Raw genomic sequence first — 25,429 nt, 5'->3', positions numbered from 1 at the left:
TTGGGATCTGAATGTTGCATTTATTAAATACATTAAATTCTGCAATGTAACAAAACTTTCTGCATATGAAATTCATAACACCATTTAAATGAACAAAAGATGGCTCACTTCATTTTTCTAACTAGTGTGCACAACACTAGATTTTCTCCATCAACACCAGCTCTTCGTTCTGATTTTTTTCCATTGACATTGTTCACAGACTAATTTATGTTACAATAAGAGTGCTGAATAAAAACATGAGGTAAGAAAGTGGTTTGAAGATTACAGATCATGCAGGACATGCTAAACAGCAACAAAAGATTTCTTGTGAAGGAGAAGGTAACTAAAAACTAAAAATACATAGAGTGTGTGCATTACAAAATAAAACTTAAGTACACAGCTTTGCATCTTTGGTTACAAAGTAGGTTGGACAATTTCACAGCTTCCCTCCCCCCCTCCCACACACACACAGAAATGCACAAAAAGAAATCTCTTCTAAAATAATAATAATAATAATAAAAGAAGGAATTATGGCAATCATTTTTTCTTTCTTAGATAAAGAAACTAGCAATAGAAATGAGCAAAGTTTTCTTCATCAAAATAGCCCACCAAAAATTCTTTAAAGGTTTTATAATCACGAGAACTGGTGTCTATCTGTACAACTTGCTACGTTCTTTATACTTTACACTCTGTACAAAATTTACATTCAAACTGGGTCTCAACTAAATAAACAATCCTAAAGTAAAATTGCCATTAGTGTTAGCACTATGCCAGGATTTTCTTTATTATTGCCAATATATTTAACTATTTTCTGTAATTCCACCCATTAGCTGTATTACCAATTATTTTACATTTCAAAAACGCTCAATTAAACTGATTCTGGTGACATTGTTCATTTACATTATGAAAATAGCAGCCCTGTAATAAATAAATGCAAACAGTTAAACTGAACTAATGTATGTTAGTTACTCATGTTGAAGTATGGTGGCTCTTAAAACAGACTCGCACTTCTTACAACATGAAACAGCAAGGCTAAAATCGACCCCCTTGGTTTTCAAGAAAATCACACGGTAAGCCTCAATTATTTGAAGTACCCCATCTACAACACTGTATATACAGTAGTTGCCTCAATCCGACATGAACCCTCCTAGCAATTGCCTTGTGCATTGCTGACACAACCTGGACTCCACTGGCTTTGCATGAGATGTCAAGTTAAAGAAAGCTCTTGCAGGATGATTGTCTAATACTGGGAAGGCCAAACAGCACACACACTGAAGCACGCCTCTTCACTTGTAGACTGGCAAGAACACTGTGGCAAACACGATAAAGACTTCTTTATTCTTTTTTTTTCTATGAAGATTAGAAGCTTCACGCAGAGGAGATATTAGGCTGCTGTGGAAGAAGCGTTGGCTGGGAGCCGCCCTCTGTAGGTGCTGCTGTTAGCTGTTGCTGCGGGGGAGAAGTGCTGCTGGGACTGGTCAGTTGAACAGGAAGCTGGGATAACTGGTCATTATTAGCAAGGGACTTTAAAAGTGCATTCTCTCGTTCCAGTACAGAGTTCCTCTCATACAACTCCTTAATCTGCTCCTTCAGCACTTCGACTTCCTCTCTGACTGCATACATTAAATGGCTTTTAACCAAATCCTATATTTAAACAAAAATGTAAAATTCAGTCAGCAAACAAGAAACAATATCATCACAATCTAACAGACTATTAACCTGGTATAAATCTTCAGCAAACCAAGTACATTATCCACATAATACTCTAATATAATAACCCAATACCATCAGTACAATCGTATTAAGTTGTTTAAATTATGCAGCATTTAATTGTAGCCCATACATCAGAAAATACCTTTTCATTGTATACTGTAGTATTCCTTTTTTTAACTATTGTATCAACTAGTGGAACTAAAACACAGAAGCATTTAAAGCGATTGCTTGTGGATGGATTACAGTAGGAAACCATTTCCCTTCCAAATAGATTCAAGAGTATACAGTATTGTGTAATTGTTTTTACTTACCATTGCCTGCTCTATTTTGTTATCGATGGCTACAACACTTGCTCCAGACGTACTGTAAAACAAAAACAAACATGAGCATCAGATGAACAAATGGCAAATATGAAATGTACCAGTCTTTTTTGTGCTTATGGGGGACTTTGTAACATTATATATATATATATATATATATATATATATATATATATAATATATATAATATATATATATATATATATATATATATATATATATATAAAATATACATACACGATTACAGTTCTGCGAAAGGGAGGGAATTTCATGAGATGCATTCCTCGGCCAGGACATGAATTGTTCTACAAGCCCTTACAAGAAACTTCCTGACAAACTATGGAATCAGCTTCCTTCCAGGTTCCAGCGTCAGCCCTCTCCCAAAAGCATAGATATGCAAACTCCAAATTGTTCACGATCAGCTTCTTATGAACTTACTACAAACTGATGCCAGTTTCTAGTTCCATATCTGTTAGTCAACTTTTTCAATTTGTGTTTATGCAAAAACACTTGACAAACACATACCAACATAAATGTAATGTCATCGAACCATGGTTGCATCAGGTCAGAGAATGGCGACAAAAACTTATCTACAGTGTTAGTCTGAAAGATATATGAAGCTGAAAAAAAAAACACCTTTAGCATTCCGGCAAGTGATTAATGTTTAGGAACAAAGCAGCATACACAAACCTGCCTAGACTGTGTTGACCAATATGCTGGAATGCCATGGGGATTTGTAACAAATCAGAAGGAGAGACAACAAGGCTTTCTTACACGTACCTTGAAATACATTTTATTCTGCCCACTCACTAAGCTTTGGAAAAATAAGGATGTGTTGAAACAAGTCACCCCCACTTTTGATAACCATCTTCTGCATTATCTTGTTTTGCACCATACTCTTTTTATTGGTACACATATTGGTATTTACGTATGGTAACATTAACAAACGTACAGGACTGTATTATTCAGAAATACGTGTATATTTCAGAAATACGCCATGTTTCACTGCCTACTTTAATTGTATTCAAATAAAAGAATACTTAACGATTTTATTAATAAAACAATAAAAAAAAGAGGTCCCAGGCCTTAAGCAAATACAAATTCTGCATTGATTTTCCCCAGTTTTTTATTTTTTATTTTTGCATTCTTATATATTGGTCAAATAAAATAATACAATAAAATAAAAACCAACCGATTTCGTTTTTGCAAGGGCCCGGGTGTTTGTGTATTTTTATTTTATTCGACGTCCAAACGCCCAGTATTTTCTCTCCCTCTAATACATCAGCCAGCAAGCACAGCAACAATAAGCTCAGACCAGCCAAGCCCCACTCGGGAGCTGCGCGGAAGTTGTAATGCAGCAGTTAATACGGAGTCCTTGAAGGGCCAGATTTAAATTGAGAAAAAAAGCATTGCAAATTACTGTTATCTATTACTGTTTTTACTTACTGGACTACTTCCAACCAAAAGAGCCATGCATTGCAATGTGCGCAACACAGTTGTCAGCGCTCTGGGCGTCTCTGTATGTAATGCTTCCCGCTGCCTGAAATGCTTGACCATGTTAAGATTTGATTTAGTATACTCTTACGTCTGATTGTAACTTGCCAACTACGGTAACTGTTACAGTCGATTCGCTGTAGTATGCAGAATCCCTTTACCGTTGCAAAGGGATCACAGTAATGCAATCTGATGACTGTACGTTGTGGTATATATTGTTTTCACGCAAATCAAATGAGGAACGCCAGATCAGCTCTTAAAATTGAAACGCCCCAATTTTTTTTTGTAAATCAGAATTGTGAAACAAAAATAAAAATCCACTATTTCATCATGTTTCCTGCTGCCAGATTCTAATCTAAAACCATAAATACGTGAAGTTATCTCTAAGGCGTACCAGACATTTCAGAAGAGGTTAGACTCTTCAGAGACGTGACACTTGAGCACTGCATGACGGTCACATATATACAATCAATTTACTTGAATCGAGCGGTAGCAAAAATGCAATACTTATAAAACAACTGTTATCGTTATGTTAATTCTTTGCAAGCATAACATTATACACCAACTGCAAACAATGCGAAAAGTAAACGTTTTTTTAAAGTAAATGTTACAATTACCTGGAGCGTCCACGGTAATGTGTTAAGCCGCTCGAATACTGAGACGACCCAAGCGAACTGAGCATTCCAGGGGTTTCCACTGTGCTGTGCATGGCTGAAAACTCCGGACCAAAGTCTGCAAAGTATCTGATTGAACTAGTTTTGTTCACAGAAGCACAAGCGATTCCTCAATACGCACGCACAACGCCTGGTTTGCAGTATATGTAATGTTCTAGTAACTTGAGAGCCAAATCATACCGTCACACACGCTACAAATATGGGGATAGGTTAGGCATGCTATTTGTATTTGCATGTTTAGAGATACCAAGAGGAGAGCTGAGTTAAGACCAGAAAGACAGATAGGATTGTTGATAAATCTGATCGAAAAAGACACGGAAAAATGATAATGGTACAATAAAGCAATTGAAACGAACTACTACTATATTTAAATGGAGCTTCTCAAACATTTAGGGGTGCTTAACAATAACAATCCAATCAATCAAAATACAACATTTCCACATCGTTGCTAGAGGCAGCAGCCTACGTGACTGAAGTGCAACCCTGGCATGAAATATAGGTTATTAGAGTTTTAAACAATCGCAAAACGTTACCATTCACTACTTGAACTTTAACAAATTTGGTTAAATAGATCCGCATCAGAGTTAAGGGGAAGGCACTATTCTTACCCTCAGTAACACATATGCGACCTATTTTAACGATTGTGAAGTCCCTGGTTTCATTTCCCACGGTTTTACCCCATAACCTAATGACCAGTCCTGGCCAGAAGAGACAAAGGTATTTACAGGAGCCGTTAATTTGTGCAAAATTAATCTGACCTTTTGTGGTGGTGAAGACGTTCACATGGAGATAAGGAAAAATGGTCCTTGATTAAAAGTCCAGAGTACTAAAGTTAATTCTGTTGTTGTTAATTATGCAATGGTATTTACACTTACCCATTTCCTACACACTTACAAAGTGCTGAATTGTTAAAATTGATTTATTTCAATAAGCCTCTGGGGCGATGCCTAATTTTTCACCATCAATATATCGTTTCCAAAAAACCTGATGCATCGACATTATTAAAGGGTAAAAAAATGCCGCAGTAATGCATGTGGAGCTGTGTGCAACATTTATAGTAAAGGTTTAACATATACTGATTAAATTTACATCCGTTTGTGCATATAGTAACAAATTAAACAAAAGCATGATTTAATCATTTTCTTACTTTATCTGTGTTGGTTTGTGCCACTTGAGGGTAAAAGCAAACCCCATATTGTTTGAACCCTATCGATAGTCCAGCCTGTTTCTGTGTAAAGGTTTTAAGCAAGGATTTTTTTTTTGGGGGGGGGGGGGGGGGCGGGTGTCATCTGCATCATCTATTGGATTTCAGTTCCCCATCTGCCTCAGGTCTGACTTGCTGAATCTGCGTGCGATTGAGCTCACTCACCTTCTATTTACTTCCATACAATTTTAGAGTACAATTTTGTTTCCTTTTCAAAATCTTCCTATTGAAAAGATAATGACTAAATGGGAAGGTCAATTTTTCTTTTCCAGATGCCACTGTTGTGCAGGAAACACCGACCCATTAGCAGTGGGACACATAGCTTATACTTTACTAGAAACGGTTTAAAGCTGGACTCTAATGGATTTTAAACACAACCACTGTTAGCCAATGCAGAAGTCTTGATAAACATACAATCTAATCAGAGGAGGCATTTTACATAAAAAGCCATGTATTTTACACCTAGAATTAGCACTGTACCTCGGGACATAGTGTAACTAATCGATTTTAGATTCAGATACGTGTGCGTGTGTTTAATCACCTTAAATGAATTAGTTACTCTTTCAGTTTGTTATACAGTTGAGGGCATAATATTTATGTATCATGTTTATATACAATATTTTGTTCTTAAAGCATAACTGCACTGGAATGAATAATAATTAAGAAAACACCAGGACTTTTTCTGTTTCACATTAACCTTGTATTTCAGTTACACTAGATATTACCCTTGTACAAAAACATTCTCATTTATAATAAAAAAAAATAAAGAAAAGAATTGCAGAATACAAATAGCACAAGAAAGTACTGTTTTTTTTTCAGCAATTCGTTTTTTGGCTCATAAAAAGGCATGAGACATGGATTTTCTCTCTAGTCATCCACAGTGCGCTGGTAGAACAAGCAATTCATAATGAATGCTGAAATGCAGAGATGGTAGGCCACACCTGACATAAAAAAGTAAGTGCTATGATTAATTAACTGTTTCAGTCTCTTGCCTCAGGTGAGGACTGTCAGATTAAGGTGTGTTTTAGATATACTTGATGAATTGCCATTCTTTGCCAGGTTAATTAAGTTACTGCTTCAATACAATTAATATTGATTTTTCTTCCAGAGTTAAGATCTTTGAGTTAAACAAAACTTTTTTTAATTTGCTGGGAAAAATGCATGTTTGGTGAAAGGGTGTAGGCTTTTTGCAGGCTATTCCACAATCTTCCCATTGTGGCAACAGCTGGGGGGGTTAAGTGTTCGTTCAGATCTTTTGCTGTAATGCAATAAAGTCGTCAATGACTTAACCTATCTCTTTGCTGGTGCACATCAATTTTTCTACATTACTGGCAAGGAAAATGACAAACCTTTAGGTTTGCCTTAGGGTGCAGGTTAATACAACACACGATGAGTCAGTAACAGCAAAAGTTGGCAACACAAAGGTGCCTAAACAGGTGCCTCTAATGAGGTTTGGCAAGGCTCAAACTATAAAAGCAATATCTGAAAAACTAAATATCAGCTTGGATTTATTTATTTATTTTTGGTATTTTAAATCCTACCCTTTTTAAACATAACTTGTTACACAACACAGTATCTCATTACCATTCACAGATCATGTGCAAGGAAACGCAACACAGTGGAGCTATGTTAACGAGCACACATCATAAGCAATTCATAGCAACTGACATGCTGATTAATTGAATAGAAACTGCTAAATGCTTCCCAGTCACGAATAAATAAAAACATTGCTGCCATCTAAATACTGGTTTGATAAATGTCAAGTAGTAGTATTAGGTAAGCATTAGTTCGAAAAATCACATCACTTATACATTCCGTCATTATGGTGAGACTAATTAGGATTAGATTTCCAAAAATGTAATTAAATTCCTTTAGTGTTTCAAGATTCAGCCACAGTACTGCTCAACCCAATCTCATTGTCACTTGATGTTGGTTCGGTAGTAAATTATTTCGAGAGACTTGTCCAAAAAAACCACATATAAAAGGCACTTGCAGTTTTTTGGTGTTAACCCAGACCTCTATTAGCAAGTGTGGTTACAATGACTGGGGGAGCAGTAAAGATTGAGGTCACGTTTAAGTATATCTTTTTATAGCTCTGGATCACTGTGCGTGCCTATATCTAGATGTGGTACGGTACCAGTTTGACTTCTTTCATTCTAACCTGCAAACAAACCATTTTCAGATACTGTATTGTAGTACCTTTGAAGCATGTAGTTTATGTGCACATTCAAGCAGTTAATGACAAACATCCTGCCTCATTGAGAGATGGGCTACAGATGTTTTACATAGTTAAACAAGCAGCCCCTGAAACACAGATCTTAAAAGATATTATAATAATAATAAATCTTCTCCCAAAAACAAAAATCAATGATCCAAAAGGACAAAATGGTGTGCGATAGCAAAGTAAACCTATTTCTAAACATCCTTTATGTGTTCATTGAGAACAATGACAGAAATGGTCAACCTCAGCTTCCTGTATGCAATTGTTGTTTTTTTTTTGCAGTAATCTTTCATAGATCTTAACCTCCTACAAGTTTTTATACACTTGTCTAATGAACTACACAACGAAAATAATTTGAGCCTAAAACTGGATTGATTGTTTTACTTTTAAGAACACAATCTTCTGTAAAAGAATATATCGAACTACGATTCTTTTGTGTGGTGCTCTCGAATGCTTCAAACCCCGAACAGTCATTCATTACGAAGACACTTTCTCTCCCTGGAGGTTTCCGAGGCAGCCGCAGTGACTTCATGCTCTACATGCAGTACAGGCTGATCTCTACTGAGTTTCCATACAAGAACAATCACTAGAATCCAACAGATTTTAAAGGGGTTTAAAGGATTGCTTGTGCTTGATTCAAAGACACAGCCCAGAATCCTGGACCACTATATTTATTTATATTTAACACATGGACACAGTACACCATTTCTTAACCTGGAGTTAAAAACTAAGTTATCTCGTCTAAACAAGAAAACTTGCAAAATCATGTACAGATCCATGCTATTAATTCCAATCAAATTCATTGTAAAAAGCACAAATTGGATCAATGAAAATTTAATGTCAGCAGGTCATCACACATGGTTTTATTAAACAAGGTAATTTCCTCAGTGTTTTAACACTTTTCTAAATACAAAGGCCCTGGAAAGTCACTAAGCTAAACACTCCCTTAAGCAGCCCTGAGGCTAATCATTAGGTAATTAGATAAATCCAATTATTTCTGACTGGCTAATACAATATTAGTATTAAGAAATAAAATCACTTCTAGTTCCAGTAAAAAGTACATGCCTAATGTATTGAAAAGTTATTTAACCAGATGTTCACCGACTACAATTTATTTTACCAAGTTACCATGAGTCATTGTCAGCAGTATATTAGCTAATTTATTATTGGTGATGTGTATATTAGCTGCATTAGTGCGTTCAAGATGGCTCAACACAGATGTTTACCTGTTGCTCATTCAATATTAATAAAAAGGTCAGTAACAAAATAAAAAGCTGTCTATTGAGACAGCAAGGTGAGATACTCTGAATGCCATGCTTTCCATGCACACTCAGAATCAAGTCCTCTTCTACACACACTACAATACACACTCATACCTATTACAGGGCTTCTTTGAATTCTGTAACTTGTTGCAAGGAAATGCTTGGTAGAAAGCAGTTGATGGATTCCTGCATAGTCAAGAACCAAAATAGAAAGAAAGAGGGAAGTGAAGAAAATCACACAAAATAATCTAGTACAAGTCTTTTTAAAAAACATGCACTTTTCCCCCTTTACACAAAAGCCTTACATAAGCCTTACAATTTAAAAAAATAGAAAAGAACAAACATTTTTATAGACCTTTTTTTCCTAGTTCAGTCTTTGCATGCAAAGTTCTTTATATAATAACCTCCCCTCGATTCTGGGCTTGGCTTGCTCGAACTGCACAGTGGGGTTGAAAGTTAGCTTTACCCAGTAAAGTTAGAGCTGATTTATGAATGTTCAAATTTCTTAACTAAAAGCAGATTTTGGGACTCAACCATTCTTGTTGCTGTCACAGTGGACCATTACCTCATAGCCCAACACTGTACTGTGCTTTTTCTACAATACTATATCTTTAGAAGCACTTAAAAAAAACCAAAACATATTACATATTTAACTGGTTTAGGGTTGTGTTTAAATTAGTGTTGGGACAAATATCCGAACAAACATCTTTTGACATGTATTCGGATACAAAAATAGATGTTTCCATTCACTACAAATGACAAAAATACCTTGTGGACAGAGAGACAGCCTGCATATACTTTGAGATCATCCAGGTATAAGCAACCCCTGTGAGGGTATAATGGGGCATTATATTTATTTTTTTTTAAGCTATGAACCCATGGCCCACCCATCAAATTTTACTTAAACATATTTGAATTGTCATACTGCTCAATTCAAAGCAGCTACAGTATACCCCACATACTGTACCCTTAAAGCAGCTCAAAGCAGCTACAGTATACCTCACATACTGTACCCTTAGTGTTTCAAGAATGTTAAGCATATGCACTGCCCCACCACCCCTTACCAATGCTAGGCCAAGTATCACTCATCCTACAGGAAGAAGTGCTAAAATGATAAATATGCAACAGCATTCAAGATGTGGACAGGAAGAGGAAATGTTGTATTAGGTATGTAGACAGGAAATAGTTCCGCTTTGACATACAATACATCCGCAAGCCTGTAAATGTTATCAGATTTAAAAAAAAAAAAAAAAAAATTTCAACACTGACTTCATTATCACAGTACTGTAGGACTGCACAATTCAAACTACTAATTTGTTACAGTTAGAAAGAACTACCATTTCATACCCGATTGTCAGTTACAAAAGTAACCAAACTGTTTGTCCTCAATTTTTCTCCATCAACCTGCTAAGAGTTTGAAACTTTACCCAGCATAATTTATTGGTTCATTTCAAACAATAAAACTGCTTGCCATGCCACTTTAAAATTCCAGCTCTGTGTTTGTCAGCTCACTGGCAACATTCCAGTTAGTCATTCATGAATACTTTTCAAAGTATTTGGCATAACATGCATTCATTCCTACAAATTCAGTTTTAGATTTACTGGTGTATTCCTTCCGAAATCATTTATTTACAAGACAAACCAAGACATTCGCCTGCTTGCAGATGCACTGCTATTGATCTATATCTATATAAAAGAAATACCTGCATATAATGAATTGCTTGAAATGGTAAACAAAGCTATATCCTTAATGATGAATATGAGTTTGAAGCAATTAGTTGGGAAGGAAGTGTCAGTGGAAACCAATTACTAATACTGTATGTGCTTGCCTTACATTTTCCTCTGACTCAAACCACCATCTCATTTCTCATATTTGTACTGGGTGAGCAGCAAAACAGGATATATAGTATACACAACAGTTTATATTGCATAAAAAAGTTAACTTACATACAGGACCGTGGTGGAATCTCACAGACAATACAGTGGGCCAACTTGATACATTTGACAAATAAGATAATCTTTTACTTAAAGTATCTTAAATCAACCTCCTATTTCACAGCGTACTGTTTCTCTCCAATGTGCAAAGCTGATGTTCGCTAGAGGTTACCACTGGCTGTGGTCGGACTTGCATATCAAACATATCAAAGGGTATGCATGATTTATTCCAGCACTACTTGAAGGTGCTGTGCAACCCGCAGAATGGAAATTAACTGTTCAGTAACTTAGCGTTTGTTTTTTTAAAATACATTTTACATGCAGTAGTACTGAATACAACACTGCAGATAAGTTCATTCAATGGTCTACCACCAATATGTGCATTTTCATGTTTTTATTTTATTTTTTAAATTTTAAGTACCATGGATTTCAAATCCTTAGTTATCACTCCTTTCATTTATGGAGACCACACATTACCAACATGAATGTATATGGTTGGGATGATTTCATGCTTGAGTTAAACTTTTCAGCACATACCTTCCACTTCTTGTTTACATAGAAACACTAGCACTTGGTAATACATTTGTTGAATTCATGAGACTGCTACAATAGGTTAAAACAAAACAGAAAAATAATCAAGAATCCAGTGGAGGCACTCCTATTTTTCAAGCTCTTGGTCTGGCCTGCAGAATGATGTCAGTTAATCCTTGCAATTGATCACATGAATCTCTACTCCTTTACTTATTAATTGCATGTTGCACTTGAAGAAACAAGCAAACGACTAGTGCACATGAAAGGGAATTTAAATATAACAGCTTCAAAGGGGAGTGGAAAAAAGTCAATATATCTACTGTATATATATATCTAAATATCTCAATCTCTCTCTATCTATCTATCTATATGTATATGTATATCTATATCTATATCCCTATCTGTCTATCTATCTATGAAGCATCCCTAGTAGCTTATAAATACCGCACTAAATAAACCAGTCCTTATATTGTAGCTCAGTGCCTGGAGTAAGCATTACATTTAGGTGTGTAATTAACGCAACCATTTTGTATTTATGTACTTTTCTTTGACTATGCAGCATATTTCTTGGAAGAAAGTCACACTGACTAGTGAATGGACATCCAATCTATAGAAGTAAAATCATTTTCCAGCATTGTGGTTTTAAAGTGAATGTACCAGTCCTAATTCTACATTATAGTGGCACTGACTCAACCATATACAAGTAGTTATGGGTACAAACCTAAGAGCACAGAGCACTTTCAACTGAAAACCACCATTTTAAATGACTACAAATCTGGTTTTGCTGATCTGGATTGCCACAGGTCTTTTTTCTTTCTAAATATTTTACAACAATCTTATTAAATGTTTGTATTTACTTTTGTAATGTCAGCTTTCCTTGTTTAAAGCCAATCATTAACGAAAAGCCAGTGCAGCCATTTGACCACCCAGGTTAGGGTGCAGAAGCATGAAGTCAGAGACCTTACGTTAAATCAACAGGCTTGCCCTCCTCCAGGTTATACCAAGACACACTTCATCTCAAATATGTCATGACACATACTTCAGGCTTTTAAACCTCCAACAGCCAAACTGCCATTTTCAGACTAAAATGTAATTATTGCTCTCTATACATTATTTGCGGTGAGCTAATTAATTCTTGGGACAAGTGGTAGCAAGTGATCGGATTATAGTTATTCATCAAAGGAAAACTGGAATCCTGTATTTCTGTATCAGCAGCCATTACCTTACATAGACAATATAGCATTTGCATTTCCAGAAGTCTACTCGCATTGAGAGAACTTTAAAAACTGAACTGGCCTGGTATTCAATGACTTTTACCTGGATATCAGTGGTTTCCCACAATTCTTCTATCACTTACTTTAACTGTGTGACAATGCTGCAGATAAATACACAGTCACATTCTCTCTCGCTGCACCACTATTTGTTTTTTTGATCACTTTAAAAATCTTTAAAAAATAAATAAGTTACTAAACGTGTTACTTAGAACACAGGCAAGTCAATAATACATATTTAGGGCCCTATGAAATACGTTTTATTATTTTGAATTTTCTGATTAATTTTTTCCTGATTTTGGATTTTTCGGTTTTAAAAATCTCTAATTTGTTAGTTGGTTTGTTTTTTATACTACAAGTGTTTGATACATTGACAGCATTGATGAAGCTAGAAATGCATGAAAAAATGTGACAAAAAACCTTTCTAAACTGTTTTAATTAAAGTGCTTTCAGAAAAAAAGGGGTACAAAGTAATAAAAACAAACTAGGAACATTGTAAATTAAAAACAAAAATCAAAATGTAGACTTTATTAGCTTTCCTTTTCAACACAAGCTGAACTATAACATTTCAAAATAGATTTAAATGTTTTCATTAATAATTAATGACAAACAACGTAAATAAAAGCCTAAATAATTTGATTTATTCTAAATTTAATAAAAAGGCACTTAATATTGGAGAAAAAATGCAGTAACTAGACCCTACATTCTGCAGTAGTCATTGCAGTACTATCTGCTCAGATTAACTTATAGGTAGTCATTTTCCCCCCCAAGTGATAACGGTAGCTAGCAAGTGAAGTGGCATGAAATGCAGCACTTTTATACATTTAAAATCACGCTCGTGTACAGTGGCTGAGAGGTGCAAAAATAGTTTTCATGCATCCCATGACGTGTGTTTCTTGAAGCCACTTGTCATACAAACACTGTGCTATTTCAATGTAATTTGTAATATATATATATATGCATAATAATATATATATGTCCAAATGGTTGAGATGAATCTACTTTTACAATTTGGGTTTTGTGTCATACAAAACTGAACGTACATACACTATGTAGTGCACTTATTATAGATTTCCTTTTTGCTGTCACTTACAGCAGTGACAAATGATACACAAGAATGTACTTCCTCTTTTGGTACAGGCAGTTTGTAGCTGCAAAAAAACTTAAAAGGAACAAACCTTACAGTAGGAAATTCGTTCTTTATAAATCATCAAATTTCCAAATGACTTAACCCACTTTTACCAGACTTATGAGGAACAGCTTAGTTCTACTAATGACCGTCCATGGCAAAAAGTTAAGTGCAAAATTTAGGGTTACACTGTGCAAGGATTATGTTTAACATCAATTAGCACAACAAAATTAAGTATCAATTAAAGACTACAATTAAATATATTTAATAAAATTGAACAATTATAAATAAAATCATAATATAATGTAACTTTAGGAAAACCAATACTTATTTATATAAACTAACATTAAAAAAAAGGTTTACTTGATGCACTATACAGTACTTTTCAGCAATAAAAATAATCTAGTTTTAATAGAGCGCCTTTCACAATAAAAATTGTCACAAAGCGCTTCATATGAATAAAAACATTAACAAATATTAAGAGAATGCAAAAAAGCAATAAAAACCAAAAGAAAAACATAGAACAGTAAAACAAGGCAGAGAATAAAAGGAACATAATTTTGTGTTTTTAATCTTGTTTTAAAAGCAGTGACAGCTGGGGCTTCCCTTACAGAGCTAGGTAGGTCATTCCAGAGTTTTGGGGCCCTATACTGAATGCAATAACCCCCAGTTCTTGGAAAATGTTAAAACAAATAGGAATTCTGAAGTCTCCGCCTCTTGTCGAGAGTAATACCAGCATTAAAGCAAAGATTCTCTGTATTTTGCGAAAGTGATACTGTACATTATTATATTTGTGAACTAGACAGAAGCAGTCATTTGTCTATGAATAGGATTTGTTCATTGGGATCTTCTGCATCACATTTTATTTCTTAAAAAAAAAAAGCACTAGAAAGACAGACTACATTAATGAACAGCCATAATTAACACTGTTGTCTCAACAGCTCATTAACAGAACAGTAAAAGACACCCAGGGCAGAGCCCCCACAATCAAGTGTTGAGAATGAGTTGCTGCTGTGGCCGACACTTCACAATCACAGCCATTCATAGAGTTTCTGGAATGCAGCCTGCATGGTTCATGCAGGTCAGCTATCTCTGGAAAAATGAGCTGTGTTCTTGTCTCCATTCCAACATGCCCAGCAAGGCTCCACCAATATAGGGGCTGCCAGCTAACAGGCCGTTTAAACAAACTAGGTACACCAATACACTAAGAAAACACTAAAACCAAAGCAAATACTTCAACTCCAGATAAACAGGCTTTTTTCCTTCTCAATGTATTTCTTAGCCTGTTTTAATACACTCAAGACTAAAGTGGCTTTTTAAAATAACATTTACAATTTGCGCCGTATTCACCAACAACTATTTTAGAAAAAAATGATCATTCCAATTCTTGGGTATTACAATACTAGGAAGAGGACTATTCATTCAATGGAACAATATCAGTTAACAACCAATAGGAAGAGGACTATTCATTCAATGGAACAATATCAGTTAACAACCAGAAGTGTCTAGTTAGAACGTTCAGTTTTCCTAATCTGTCCCCATCAAGCCACACTACAGACACTGCTCATTGCCCGATAACAGACTGCTGTTAAACCATTCCATTTTCGCTTGTCAGGCTGCAGTTAAATAATAGTTGTGGATTATTGCGACATTTGTATTCCTGTCCATTGAGCTTTAGGGGTAGGGTAGATTGATATATTGGTTCATAGAACTGCAAATCCTGTTTGTTCTTGGGGTTAGCAGTGAGACTTGAGCTTAGAGGCAACTGTCGGGTTAACATTAGGTTACCCCCCACCCCACCCAACCCCAAATGGAATACACCACCATCTTTCAAATCATGTCTTACTGACTTGGGGAATTACCAACAGTCAACCGTTCTTACTCTTAATTATATTATTTTGAAACTCCCGCCCATGGCATTGTACAAAACAATGTACATTAAACATCAATGTAACTGTTAATCTGCGCCTCTCAAGAATTAGCTTAGGGCAGTGATCTGTAGGCCCTTGGTGATGATCACTCAGCACTCAAGAGACTAATGTTTCACAAGCACTGTAGGCCTAAAAAGTTCACAAAGTCTTAGATCCTGGGAGTATTTTAAAAGAATCTGAAAGCAAGTTCTGATAAGTGAACTTAACCCTTCACCTCTCTGAACTAGTCAAAATGGTTCTTTCAAGCACACTTCCTATTCTGTTCAGCCCTCATTCATAAATGTGGCCCAACAATCAATACTTCTGGTCTCCAGAAAGGTCTCAGTTGTTTGAATAAAGGAATATAATGTTTTTGTTTGTTTGTTTTTTTGTTTTTAATAAATAGCATTTTAAAATGACTCAGCTGGGCAGCAAAACTATTCTTTTCAGCAGTAACATTTTTAAGAGCCATTTGCAAAGGTTTTTGCTGATGTGAACAGTAAAGAGCATAGGGGGGTAGTTTTATGTAGCAGATTTTGCTCCAGCATTTGGTAGAACTAATGAAAAACACTAAGTGCTCAATTTATTTTTGCAATGTGTGCCAAGAGTGAATGGCTGCATTGCTACTAAAGTTGGTATCCAGCAATAACCAGTATCAATGTATCAGTATCATGTATATACAATATAGCGCTAAAATGCAATACTGTTCTTAAATCCCTGGTCTTCCTCCCCTCAAACTTAAAGGACATAAACTTATATTGTGTGTTCCTAGGAATTATAAATCAGCTACAACAGTATTGGTAACCTTCCCTATTATAGTTTATGCTCAGATTGTTGATTTAAGTCTCCATTAATTACACAGTAACTTTATACATTGATGGGCATTATCAAAGCAACGGAAGCAGTGCTGGATTGAAATCGGACACACCCCCTTTTCAGAACTGGGAATTAACTGTGTGTTGGTCATTTTTTTAATTCACTGCAATGCAACTTCATAACACTTGTTTCCAGAACATAAATAAAAAATTGACAATTGCTATGTGTCTCTACATTTAAAAGGTTATCTTATTTTGCAGCTAGAATATTAGTATTTAAAGTTTGTGATCAGCTTACTGCTTTGAACAGTGCAATGTCTATTGATTTCATGAAATCTAAAATAAAAAGCACACGTACCTGTCTTCATCCCCATCAATGGTAATGGGTATGCCAAATACTGTTGTTGTTATGCTGTTCATGGGGGTGGCTGCTGATAGATGCAGGGGCTCAGGAATGAAAGGCTTAATAAGATCTTTTCCAGAAATTACAGGAGGCTGAGGTAGCACATCGGACTTCCTTCGGTTCTCATCCACTTGGCTGATGACAGATTGGGTTTGGGCCTGGAACTGGCTGAAATTGGACTGGGGCAGGTTTGAGGCTACACTGGCCAGCCCTTGCAAGCCAGACCCTCCAGCCTGGGCTACGTTTGCAACTCTAGAGGCCTGCGATTGACTCATCATATTGGATTGTCCTATCGTTGGGGATACATTTGGCATAGTAACAGAAGTGCTGGACACACTGGGCACCGCTGTAGGCACACTTGTTGACCCACTCAAAATACCAGTACTGGGCACAACAGCAGGCACGTTTTGGACACCAAGGACCCCTGGGTGGAGGCCACTCTGTCCTCCCGAGACTTGATTGCTTCCACCCACCCCGGGAGCCTGATGCTGACTCATAGCCTGCTGCTGCAGTTGCACAACTCCAGGCGCTGTTCCTACACCTTGCTGCACCACACCTCCTCCTTGCTGCTGCAGGACTCCCTGAGCAGGAGCTGACTGACTGCCTTGCATGACTCCAGTGCCTTGCCCAGCTGATTCACCAGTCTGAGCTGGCAGTCCCAACACCAGGGCCACACTGGCAGCAGGTGTCATGACTGGCGAGGGACCCTGGCTGACTGTCTGGCCCACCGGAAGACTGGAAACCAGGAGGGTCTGTGCTGTTGATCCTGGGGTGCTTTGCTGGGGCAGGTGCTGTCGGTAATCCGGCTGACAGCTAGGTAGGACAGAGGGCTGACTTGGCAAAAGGTGAGCAGGGGGGAGCTGCTGGGGCTGAACTGGATATGCAAATTGCTGGGGCTGAGACACTGGTGGTATACTGGGTGGATTCTGTACCTGCTGATGCCGGGAAGGCACGGGCATGCCAGCCTGTTGCATTGTTACACTTTGATGCTGCATGCTCATTCCATTGTGTCCAAGGGGGATTTGTGCAGTAGCAGGCGGCACACTGACCTGTGCCTGCTGCGGAGGAACAACATTTTTCTGGATGCCGGGAACACCATGAGTGGAATACACAGGGGGCTGAAACGCACCATGTGCCATTGTTCCACTGGCAGTCTGAAGCCCTATGCCGTAACCCTGCTGCTGAGAGGACTGGCTGCTCTGGTCAGCCTGTTGCAAGTGGGAAAAACCAGCAAATGAACTATCAGCTGTCGAATCAGGTCCCTGCATTGAGTGTGCGGCAGGACCTACAACAGAACCGCCAGTGGTACCAAGACCACTATCCCTATCTGTGCTGTGTTCCAAAGTAGTAGCATGCCTTATGCTATCCACAGTCCTGGTAATTATAGAGCCTTCGGAATCTCTTTCATAGAATTCCATGCAAGTCCATCTGCCCCTCCTGAAGGGTTCTCCTGTACCATGATCAAGTTTGATGACTCTGAAACGTGAACTGCAAGCTGTAGTAGTAGAAGCGGCGGCGGCAGTGGGGGGAGGAGACTGGGACGCGACTACTGGCACATTAGCAGACCCTCCAGTGCTCGCTGCTGGTGTAGATTGTTGCAGACCCCCAACCGAAGCAGCAGGGGGCTGGGCTGACGTTCCTCCTATTCCCAAAATTTGTGGATTAACATTGGGAGCGCCGTAATGAGCTGTCAAGACTGTGCTTCTTAATGCTGTACCTCCATTTGAAGGACCTGATCCAGTCGCTGGCTGCCCATCTTGAGGTATATTCGGTGTAATCGCACCAGAGGCTTCGGTCTCCCCAACGTTATTTAAGGTTTCTTCAGATGAACTTCTCTCGCAAACTTCCTCTGGCTCCAAATCTGTAGCCCTGGAGACATCAAAGATTTCCGATGAGACGTCCTCAGTCCTCGATTCGTCCGGGTCATCTAAACTCTCAGTATCGTCTGTGATGCTGCTAGCAGCCACCTGAGCCTGGGTGACACTTGTGATCTGAAAACAGCTCTTCTTTTTAGCAGGCATCTTAGACATTTTGAGAACCACAAAAGAAATGACTACACACTCCCCGATTATGATAAAGTATATACAGTCTACGAAAACAAAAACAAATAGATAACGATTTCACAGTGTATAGCTGTTAGCAACACGGTTATACAGCATCTTTCTTCCTCTTTCCTCCTGTTGCTCTTACGACTTCAAAAAAACATATATGATCCAACCTTCTGAACTCCAGTCGTGCAGTTCCGCCGTTACGTCTTCTCTTTCCGATCGTAGCTTCCTTTTCTTTTCTTCTCAAAAGCCGGCCTGCTCTGTCAGCTGATCACCCGGCTCCCGAGTTGTCAGCAGGCCCCTGTCGCAGATATAGATCCCCCAGCTGCAGCAGATACTTTAGTCTGAAGCGGGCCCGCTCTACTCAACTCTCCTTTTTATAACACTTTTCTACCTGGGAATTAGCATGTACGACATTCTGTAGACAGAGTATAATTTCAACGTCCTGCTCAGTGGAAGCCGGAGGTCTCAGCTGTTAGGAAGGATAGTAAAGACAGTTAAGACAGCTTTCCCGGACTCTTCGCTCTTCTCTTTTTCACAGACTGAAGGGAACTGAATTTCACAAACTGCCTCCCTTCCTCGTCTCACTCGACACAAGATGGCTATGTGAAAAACGCACTGCACTATGGGACTGCAGCGCATCTGGGTACGTGGTTAATAGTGAATACAGAACTTGCGCAAGTCTCTGCCTCCTCCTCCTCCTCCGTATCCGCCACCACTCACAACCAACGTACGTAATTTTGAAATAACGTTTCGTGACGTCACCGCATATTTCAGCCCCCAGTAGGTACAGAATCAATAGCTACATAGAATTGAAATATAGCCTACATAAAAGCACACATCTACACACTTATCTACAGTACACTAGCTTTTCTTAATTCTCTGTCTCCGAAAATAACAAGTGATTCATTTTATCCAAATACAATAGAAGCAAAATCAATTGGAGATGTTTCTTGAATGCTTATATAGTCATATACTCACGGAATTAAATGAACTCTTTCCTCAACGCAGTCTCAGTTACACGACCAATTGTGCTCCTCCTAGCGTTGCACGTCATTTGCTGCATGTCCCTACCACGTTTCAATTTTCCACATCAGTATACTTACTCCCTAGTCACATAACCAGAGAGAATCTTATCAAGCACATGCAATTGACAGGCAGGGATGGGAAGTATTGAAAATACAGGTCATTGCAATGCGTATTTTTATTACATTTGGATTTTTGTAATGTGTAATGCAAATGCTAATGTACTATTTTGTAAGTATTTTGTATTGAAAATACAGTTGCCTGAGTATTCTGTAATTTCAAAATACTCAAAAAATACTTTGCTGCTGTGCCATCTCGAACTTTTTGCTGTGAGAACACAACATAAGAGTTTCCTAAACAAATATTTTGTATACAAAAAAATGTATTTTTTTCTGATCCCGTATGGTCTGTATCTGAAAAAAATAGACTATTATTCGGTTTTATTTATAACTGTATTCGTTTTAAAAAAAACGATGTAAAAAGAAGCTTAACATCTGAAGAGAATGAAAGTAAAGTTTAAAGTAAAGATTTGTAAATTTAATTTCATTAGAATAATAACAAAGGCCAAGTGAGTTAAAATCAATCGTTCTATATTAAAAATAAAAGTAGTATGTATTTCGATTTAAGGACAGAAAACGCTGCACTGCTTAAGTGAAATGCATCTGGTCGACCAAAAGCTTCAGAAATAATTCTGGAATTGTCAATTGATCAGTCCTTGTATGACACCTACTAATTGATCCGTTTGAAAGGTGCCCAGTTGATGGAAAAACTCCAACTTCCTAGATTTAGGGATGTAGAGTTAAGGGTGGTTCATACTTCAGACTGAAATATTTAATGGTCGGAGGGCCGACCCTGTGCGACAGATTGGAATTACGTCATTCACACTCTTGCAACGTGCGTCTTTTTTGGAAAGTCGTACTCCCTTTTCTCATGCGTAGGGTCGGATAATGTTGAAAAATGTCAGCATTTGCTACATGGTCAGAGTGAAGCTGCACAGCTGCTGTCTGCGCCTGATGTATTGCATTCCTCTGAGACAGAAGTATGGGACTTCCTTAATGAGTAGCTACTCACTGCCGAGTCTGAGGCCCATGGCCACTGCTATAGATCACCTTCAAAGTAAAAAAAAAAAAAAAAAAAAAAAAAAATTTTACTATGGTGATTTCATCACCACTCGTTTTGCTGTGGTGTCAAAATTATTGCAGGCCACGAACCTAGCCACAGCTCCCATCTACTGCAGGCCATCATAACTATATTACAGAAGTTTCTTGAGCTGAAGACCGAGGTTAATGAATCAATTTTGGCCACAATCACCTATCCATTTTTTTAAGATGCGCTGGCTGTCATCCCATTTTGCTTATCTAATGCGTCATGCTGCTGAAGAGCTGGGTCTTGTATCTGAATTTGCTTGTGGGAGACCCAATAAAGAGGAAGACTTCTTTGTTTTCAAGGATCGCAAAGATGTTTCCCAGATAATGACTCCCTCAACAACATGCAACAACAAAGCTGAGTTGGAGATCCTTCATTTTTTTGAAGACACTCGGAAGGATGTGACATCTTTAGAGCAATACCCTTTCATAAACTCTTTGTACACTCTTCCTTTATCTGCCGCTGTTGAGCGTCTGTTCTCTGTTACTGGGATGATTTTCAGCCCCTACGCTGACTGTCGGGTGACCTCTTCCAGTTAAAGGAGAAAGTCTCCTTTATTTATTTATTTTTATGTAGTGTGCCTAATCATTTTTTTCAGTTTTCTTCCTGATTCTAGTGGTGCCTAATTCTATGTACATCAGTCTCAGTCAAGCTTCCTCCTGTCAGCCTGAGGAGCTCTAGACCCGCCAAGCCATGTGATCTTAGATGCTGTTTTTCCAACAGAAGACTCCAGACAGTGGTTCATGGACAATAATGTTGAAAATTTGCAGTGGCTGGCACAGAGTGACAGCTTAAAATTCATAATTAAAGTAGGAGCTGAAGGAGTTTTTTTGTTTTTGCATTTATCACTGAAGGCAGCGGAATTATTATTATTATTATTATTATTTGTTTATTTAGCAGACGCCTTTATCCAAGGCGACTTACAGAGACTAGGGTGTGTGAACTATGCATCAGCTGCAGAGTCACTTACAATTACGTCTCACCCGAAAGACGGAGCACAAGGAGGTGAAGTGACTTGCTCAGGGTCACACAGTGAGTCAGTGGTTGAGGTGGGATTTGAACCAGGGACCTTCTGGTTACAAGCCTATTTCTTTAACCACTCGACCACACAGCCTCCTGTTTTACAATGATACAATGATACAGATTGCATTTACTAACATTTACAATTTTGCAATGCTCTACATACATATTTAGTGCACCTTATCATTATGTAATTATTTTATTTAATGTAACCATGTTAAACCTTAGGGACTTTTGTCGAATGTGTGCTGGTCATAATGCAATATAGGGTAAAGGGCTAATTCGACTGTGGCTAATTGCTGAAGTTCAGTGTGAATGTCAACCCGTCTCTCAGCTACTTTCTGTCACAGATCATTCACCCCTCCTGCTGTGGTGTTGACTTTCACTGCTTCCTCTGTCCTTTTCCATTATGATTATTTATCTCACGGCTATTCCCTTTCCCTCTCATTACAGCCCAGTGGGAGAATGCTGGAATTACAGGACCTCTAAGTCGCACTGAGATGCAGGACAGAAGAGTGCATTTCACATAGTAAATGTAAATGCGTGTTTGTGATCCTTTTAAAAGTGGAGGGGGGGGGGGCACTTTCGTAGGAAGAGGATTCCTAATAACGTGTCCATGCCCTCAGCCTGGTGGAAATCCTTCCTGCAGAACACCAGGCATACTGTTCTGGTTGATACAGTTCGTCACCACCTGCATTTTGTGTTTGTTTGGTTATTTTTGTGCATATTGATATCACAATCCTCTGTATCCGTTGTCTTCCCATGTATTTCTTCTGTCTCGTGGGATGATGTTCCTTAGAGGCGTGTTTCACAATGGCTCATTAGTTCCAGTCTAAGATAATTCTTTTTTTTTTTTTTTTTTTTTTATCAATTTCATTTACCAATGCAACCAACTGATCGCTCCGGAGTTCCTGGGAAGTCTGCTAGAAATGTTTGCCATCTGACCAGTAGGGGTTGCTGAAGTGCAATGAAGTAAACTATCCCCAGCCAATTTTCCAATGCAATGCATTGTGGGTCGCCAGCCAAGCACACCTCAGTCCTGATCTGAACACCCCATGTCATGGGCCTGTCGTGTTGAATTGTGGTGTGGGGAAGGCTGAATTAGACCATCAAACTAATTTCATTTATGAACAGAGCCATATTCCAAGCCTGTGCTCTGCTGTTTCAGTCACTCCGCACTTTCCCTCTACAGACAATCTCATTGTATGATAGTTGTGGGGTTAGGAATATTTTCCTTGAAGACTGAGCCTTTTAATAATTTCATGGTTTAAACCATAGCACAGGGGTTTCTGTAACACTTTAACATGTTACACTGATTGAATTGTAAAACAAATTGGTGTACTTGTGAGTAAGTATAGTTCTTTCCATAAATTGAAACCCACAGTCTGTTTTTTAATTTTTTAAAAAAAAAAAATATTGTGTACATTACAAATTGACATAAAAAATAGAAATGGAAAATGCTAAACAGAACTTCAGCTAAAAAAGCTCAGAAATTAAGGTTAATTTAAAAAAAAAATCCAGTAAAACACTGTATGCAACCTACAGCATCAACCATTTAAATACCTTAATTACCTTATTAGTTGAGTATCATTTTAGAAGAAACAGTTAAAAAATGAATGTTCAATACCACCTTAAATTGTCTGCCTGTCAACCACTGTGTTGTGTGAATGCAGCTGATGTTTGCTTTTTTTTCCCCAGGCTTTTTAAGAGCCACCAGCGCTCTCACAGGAGTGTGATTGATCACTCATGTACTGTACGGTTAATGTGGAAGCTATCCGGGAATTGGAAAGGAATTGGAATTGTCTCTGGCCACAAACTTCAGATTGCTTGATTTGTGGGTAGAATGACATATCCCACATGTTTTCCTGTGCTTGTTGGGGTCTGCTCAACTACACAGAAAATAATAAACAATTCAGTGGTGCCATATGTGGATCATTTGATTTAAATGTTGATTTAACTTTACGAGGCTTTAAGCCTTTAATTGTTCCCGTACAACATTTCTGTTTTAAAAGCATGTACTGTCAAGTCAACGTGTCCTTTTGCTGCTAGGCCTTCAGGCTCTGGAATTACCTTGCAAAATTCTCCAGGAGCTCTGGGTGTAAAATGAGAGAAAATATTTAAGCCAATTATACTGTCTTAAAATGTACAAGACACATCTCACAACAATAGTAGCAAATGTTTCTTGCTAGTTTCAAATGTACGTTTTTCTTTTCAGACAAAATGGGAAAACATTCCTCTCACTTCCAAACCTGGCCCTCTGGTTTCTGTTGGTAGAACAGACATTTTTCTTTATTTAGACCTTTGTGTAAATGTAGGATAATAGGCACTATGTGCTTGGAAATGCTCTCCAAACTGGTTTACTAGTGTTTAAATCCTTCTGACCACCCATGTGGAAACAAAGCAAGCAGCACCAGGTGCCCTTCACTGCGGCAGTCCACAGAGTACATTAAGAGATACCTTTTATTCCTCTGGCCAGGACAGAGAAAGGCATGCGACTGAATTCAAAAAAGAAGTGGTGTATTAAATATCTAAGTATTTAACAAGTGATAACTACATCTGCATACAATTAAGTGAAGTACAATAAACAAGCAAAGAAACAAGATCTTTAGCAGAAGAAAGGGGTGTTAGGAGTTATGTTGCTAATACTAGTAAGAGGCAAGAAAATGACTAAAGCTTCAGGTAGCACTCCTTTTCCTGTTGATTACATCTATTAGCTTTTTCTCCGAGTCACATTCAACGTTTTGAGTGTTTTATTGTGTACAGAGGGGGCCCTTACTACCGCACAGAACGCAGAACCTACATTTCTCTTGCAGACCTGTTTAGTCATTATTTTTCAAATAGGTGTTACAAATGGATAGGGCGTTAGGAAGTGGACTAGAAGGAATTGCTTTCACCAGTCCCAGAAGGTGAAAGGTTAATCTGTCTCTCACCCAATACACCCTTTGTATACACAATGCTTTATTCTATAGTGTTCTCAAAGGAAATACATTGAATCAAAACATTCTCAGAACTGTGGGTTAGCCCATTCACACTCAGAACCATATGGGGAGGTGCTTTTTAAAAGAAATAGTTATATATCCTACAAATTGAATTATCAGAAATACATTTTTAGTTCACTAAACATAACTAGTAAATGCAAATCAATAAGTATTTTAACTATCAAAGACTGTAGCCCCTTTCACTTTATTGAAATGATCAAGCTCTTAGCGTATTGTCCACATTCACATCATGTGGCTCATTTGATGTCACACAAACCATCTGCTTGATTCTTAATTTCACAGTTTGGTTGTTAATGGATTCCTTTACTTAAAACAATGTTTATTCACAT

General features: G+C 37.8%; 1 protein-coding gene across 1 annotated transcript; it reads right to left on the bottom strand.

Annotated features, from left to right (window-relative positions):
• LOC117423746 (TSC22 domain family protein 2-like) lies at window positions 1–19,632 on the bottom strand. Its single transcript, XM_034039873.3, has 3 exons — window positions 16,817–19,632; window positions 2,004–2,055; window positions 1–1,623 (listed from the first exon to the last, which is right to left on the bottom strand). The coding sequence occupies exons 1-3, from the start codon at window positions 18,889–18,891 to the stop codon at window positions 1,348–1,350; spliced, it is 2,403 nt and encodes an 800-aa protein (XP_033895764.3). The 5' UTR covers window positions 18,892–19,632; the 3' UTR covers window positions 1–1,347.
• Window positions 19,633–25,429: the final 5,797 nt, after the last annotated feature.

The sequence above is a fragment of the Acipenser ruthenus genome, chromosome 17 (assembly GCF_902713425.1).
Source record: "Acipenser ruthenus chromosome 17, fAciRut3.2 maternal haplotype, whole genome shotgun sequence".
NCBI classification, from domain to species: domain Eukaryota; kingdom Metazoa; phylum Chordata; class Actinopteri; order Acipenseriformes; family Acipenseridae; genus Acipenser; species Acipenser ruthenus.
This window is presented reverse-complemented; position numbering and strand designations above follow the sequence as displayed.

Coding starts and splice junctions, on each gene's coding strand:
- LOC117423746 (XM_034039873.3), bottom strand. CDS start 18,891: ATGTCTAAGATGCCTGCTAAAAAGAAGAGCTGTTTTCAGATCACAAGT. Junction 2,056..16,816: donor ATTGATGGGGATGAAGACAG/GTACGTGTGCTT, acceptor TTTGTTTTACAG/TACGTCTGGAGCAAGTGTTG. Junction 1,624..2,003: donor ACAAAATAGAGCAGGCAATG/GTAAGTAAAAAC, acceptor GTTTAAATATAG/GATTTGGTTAAAAGCCATTT.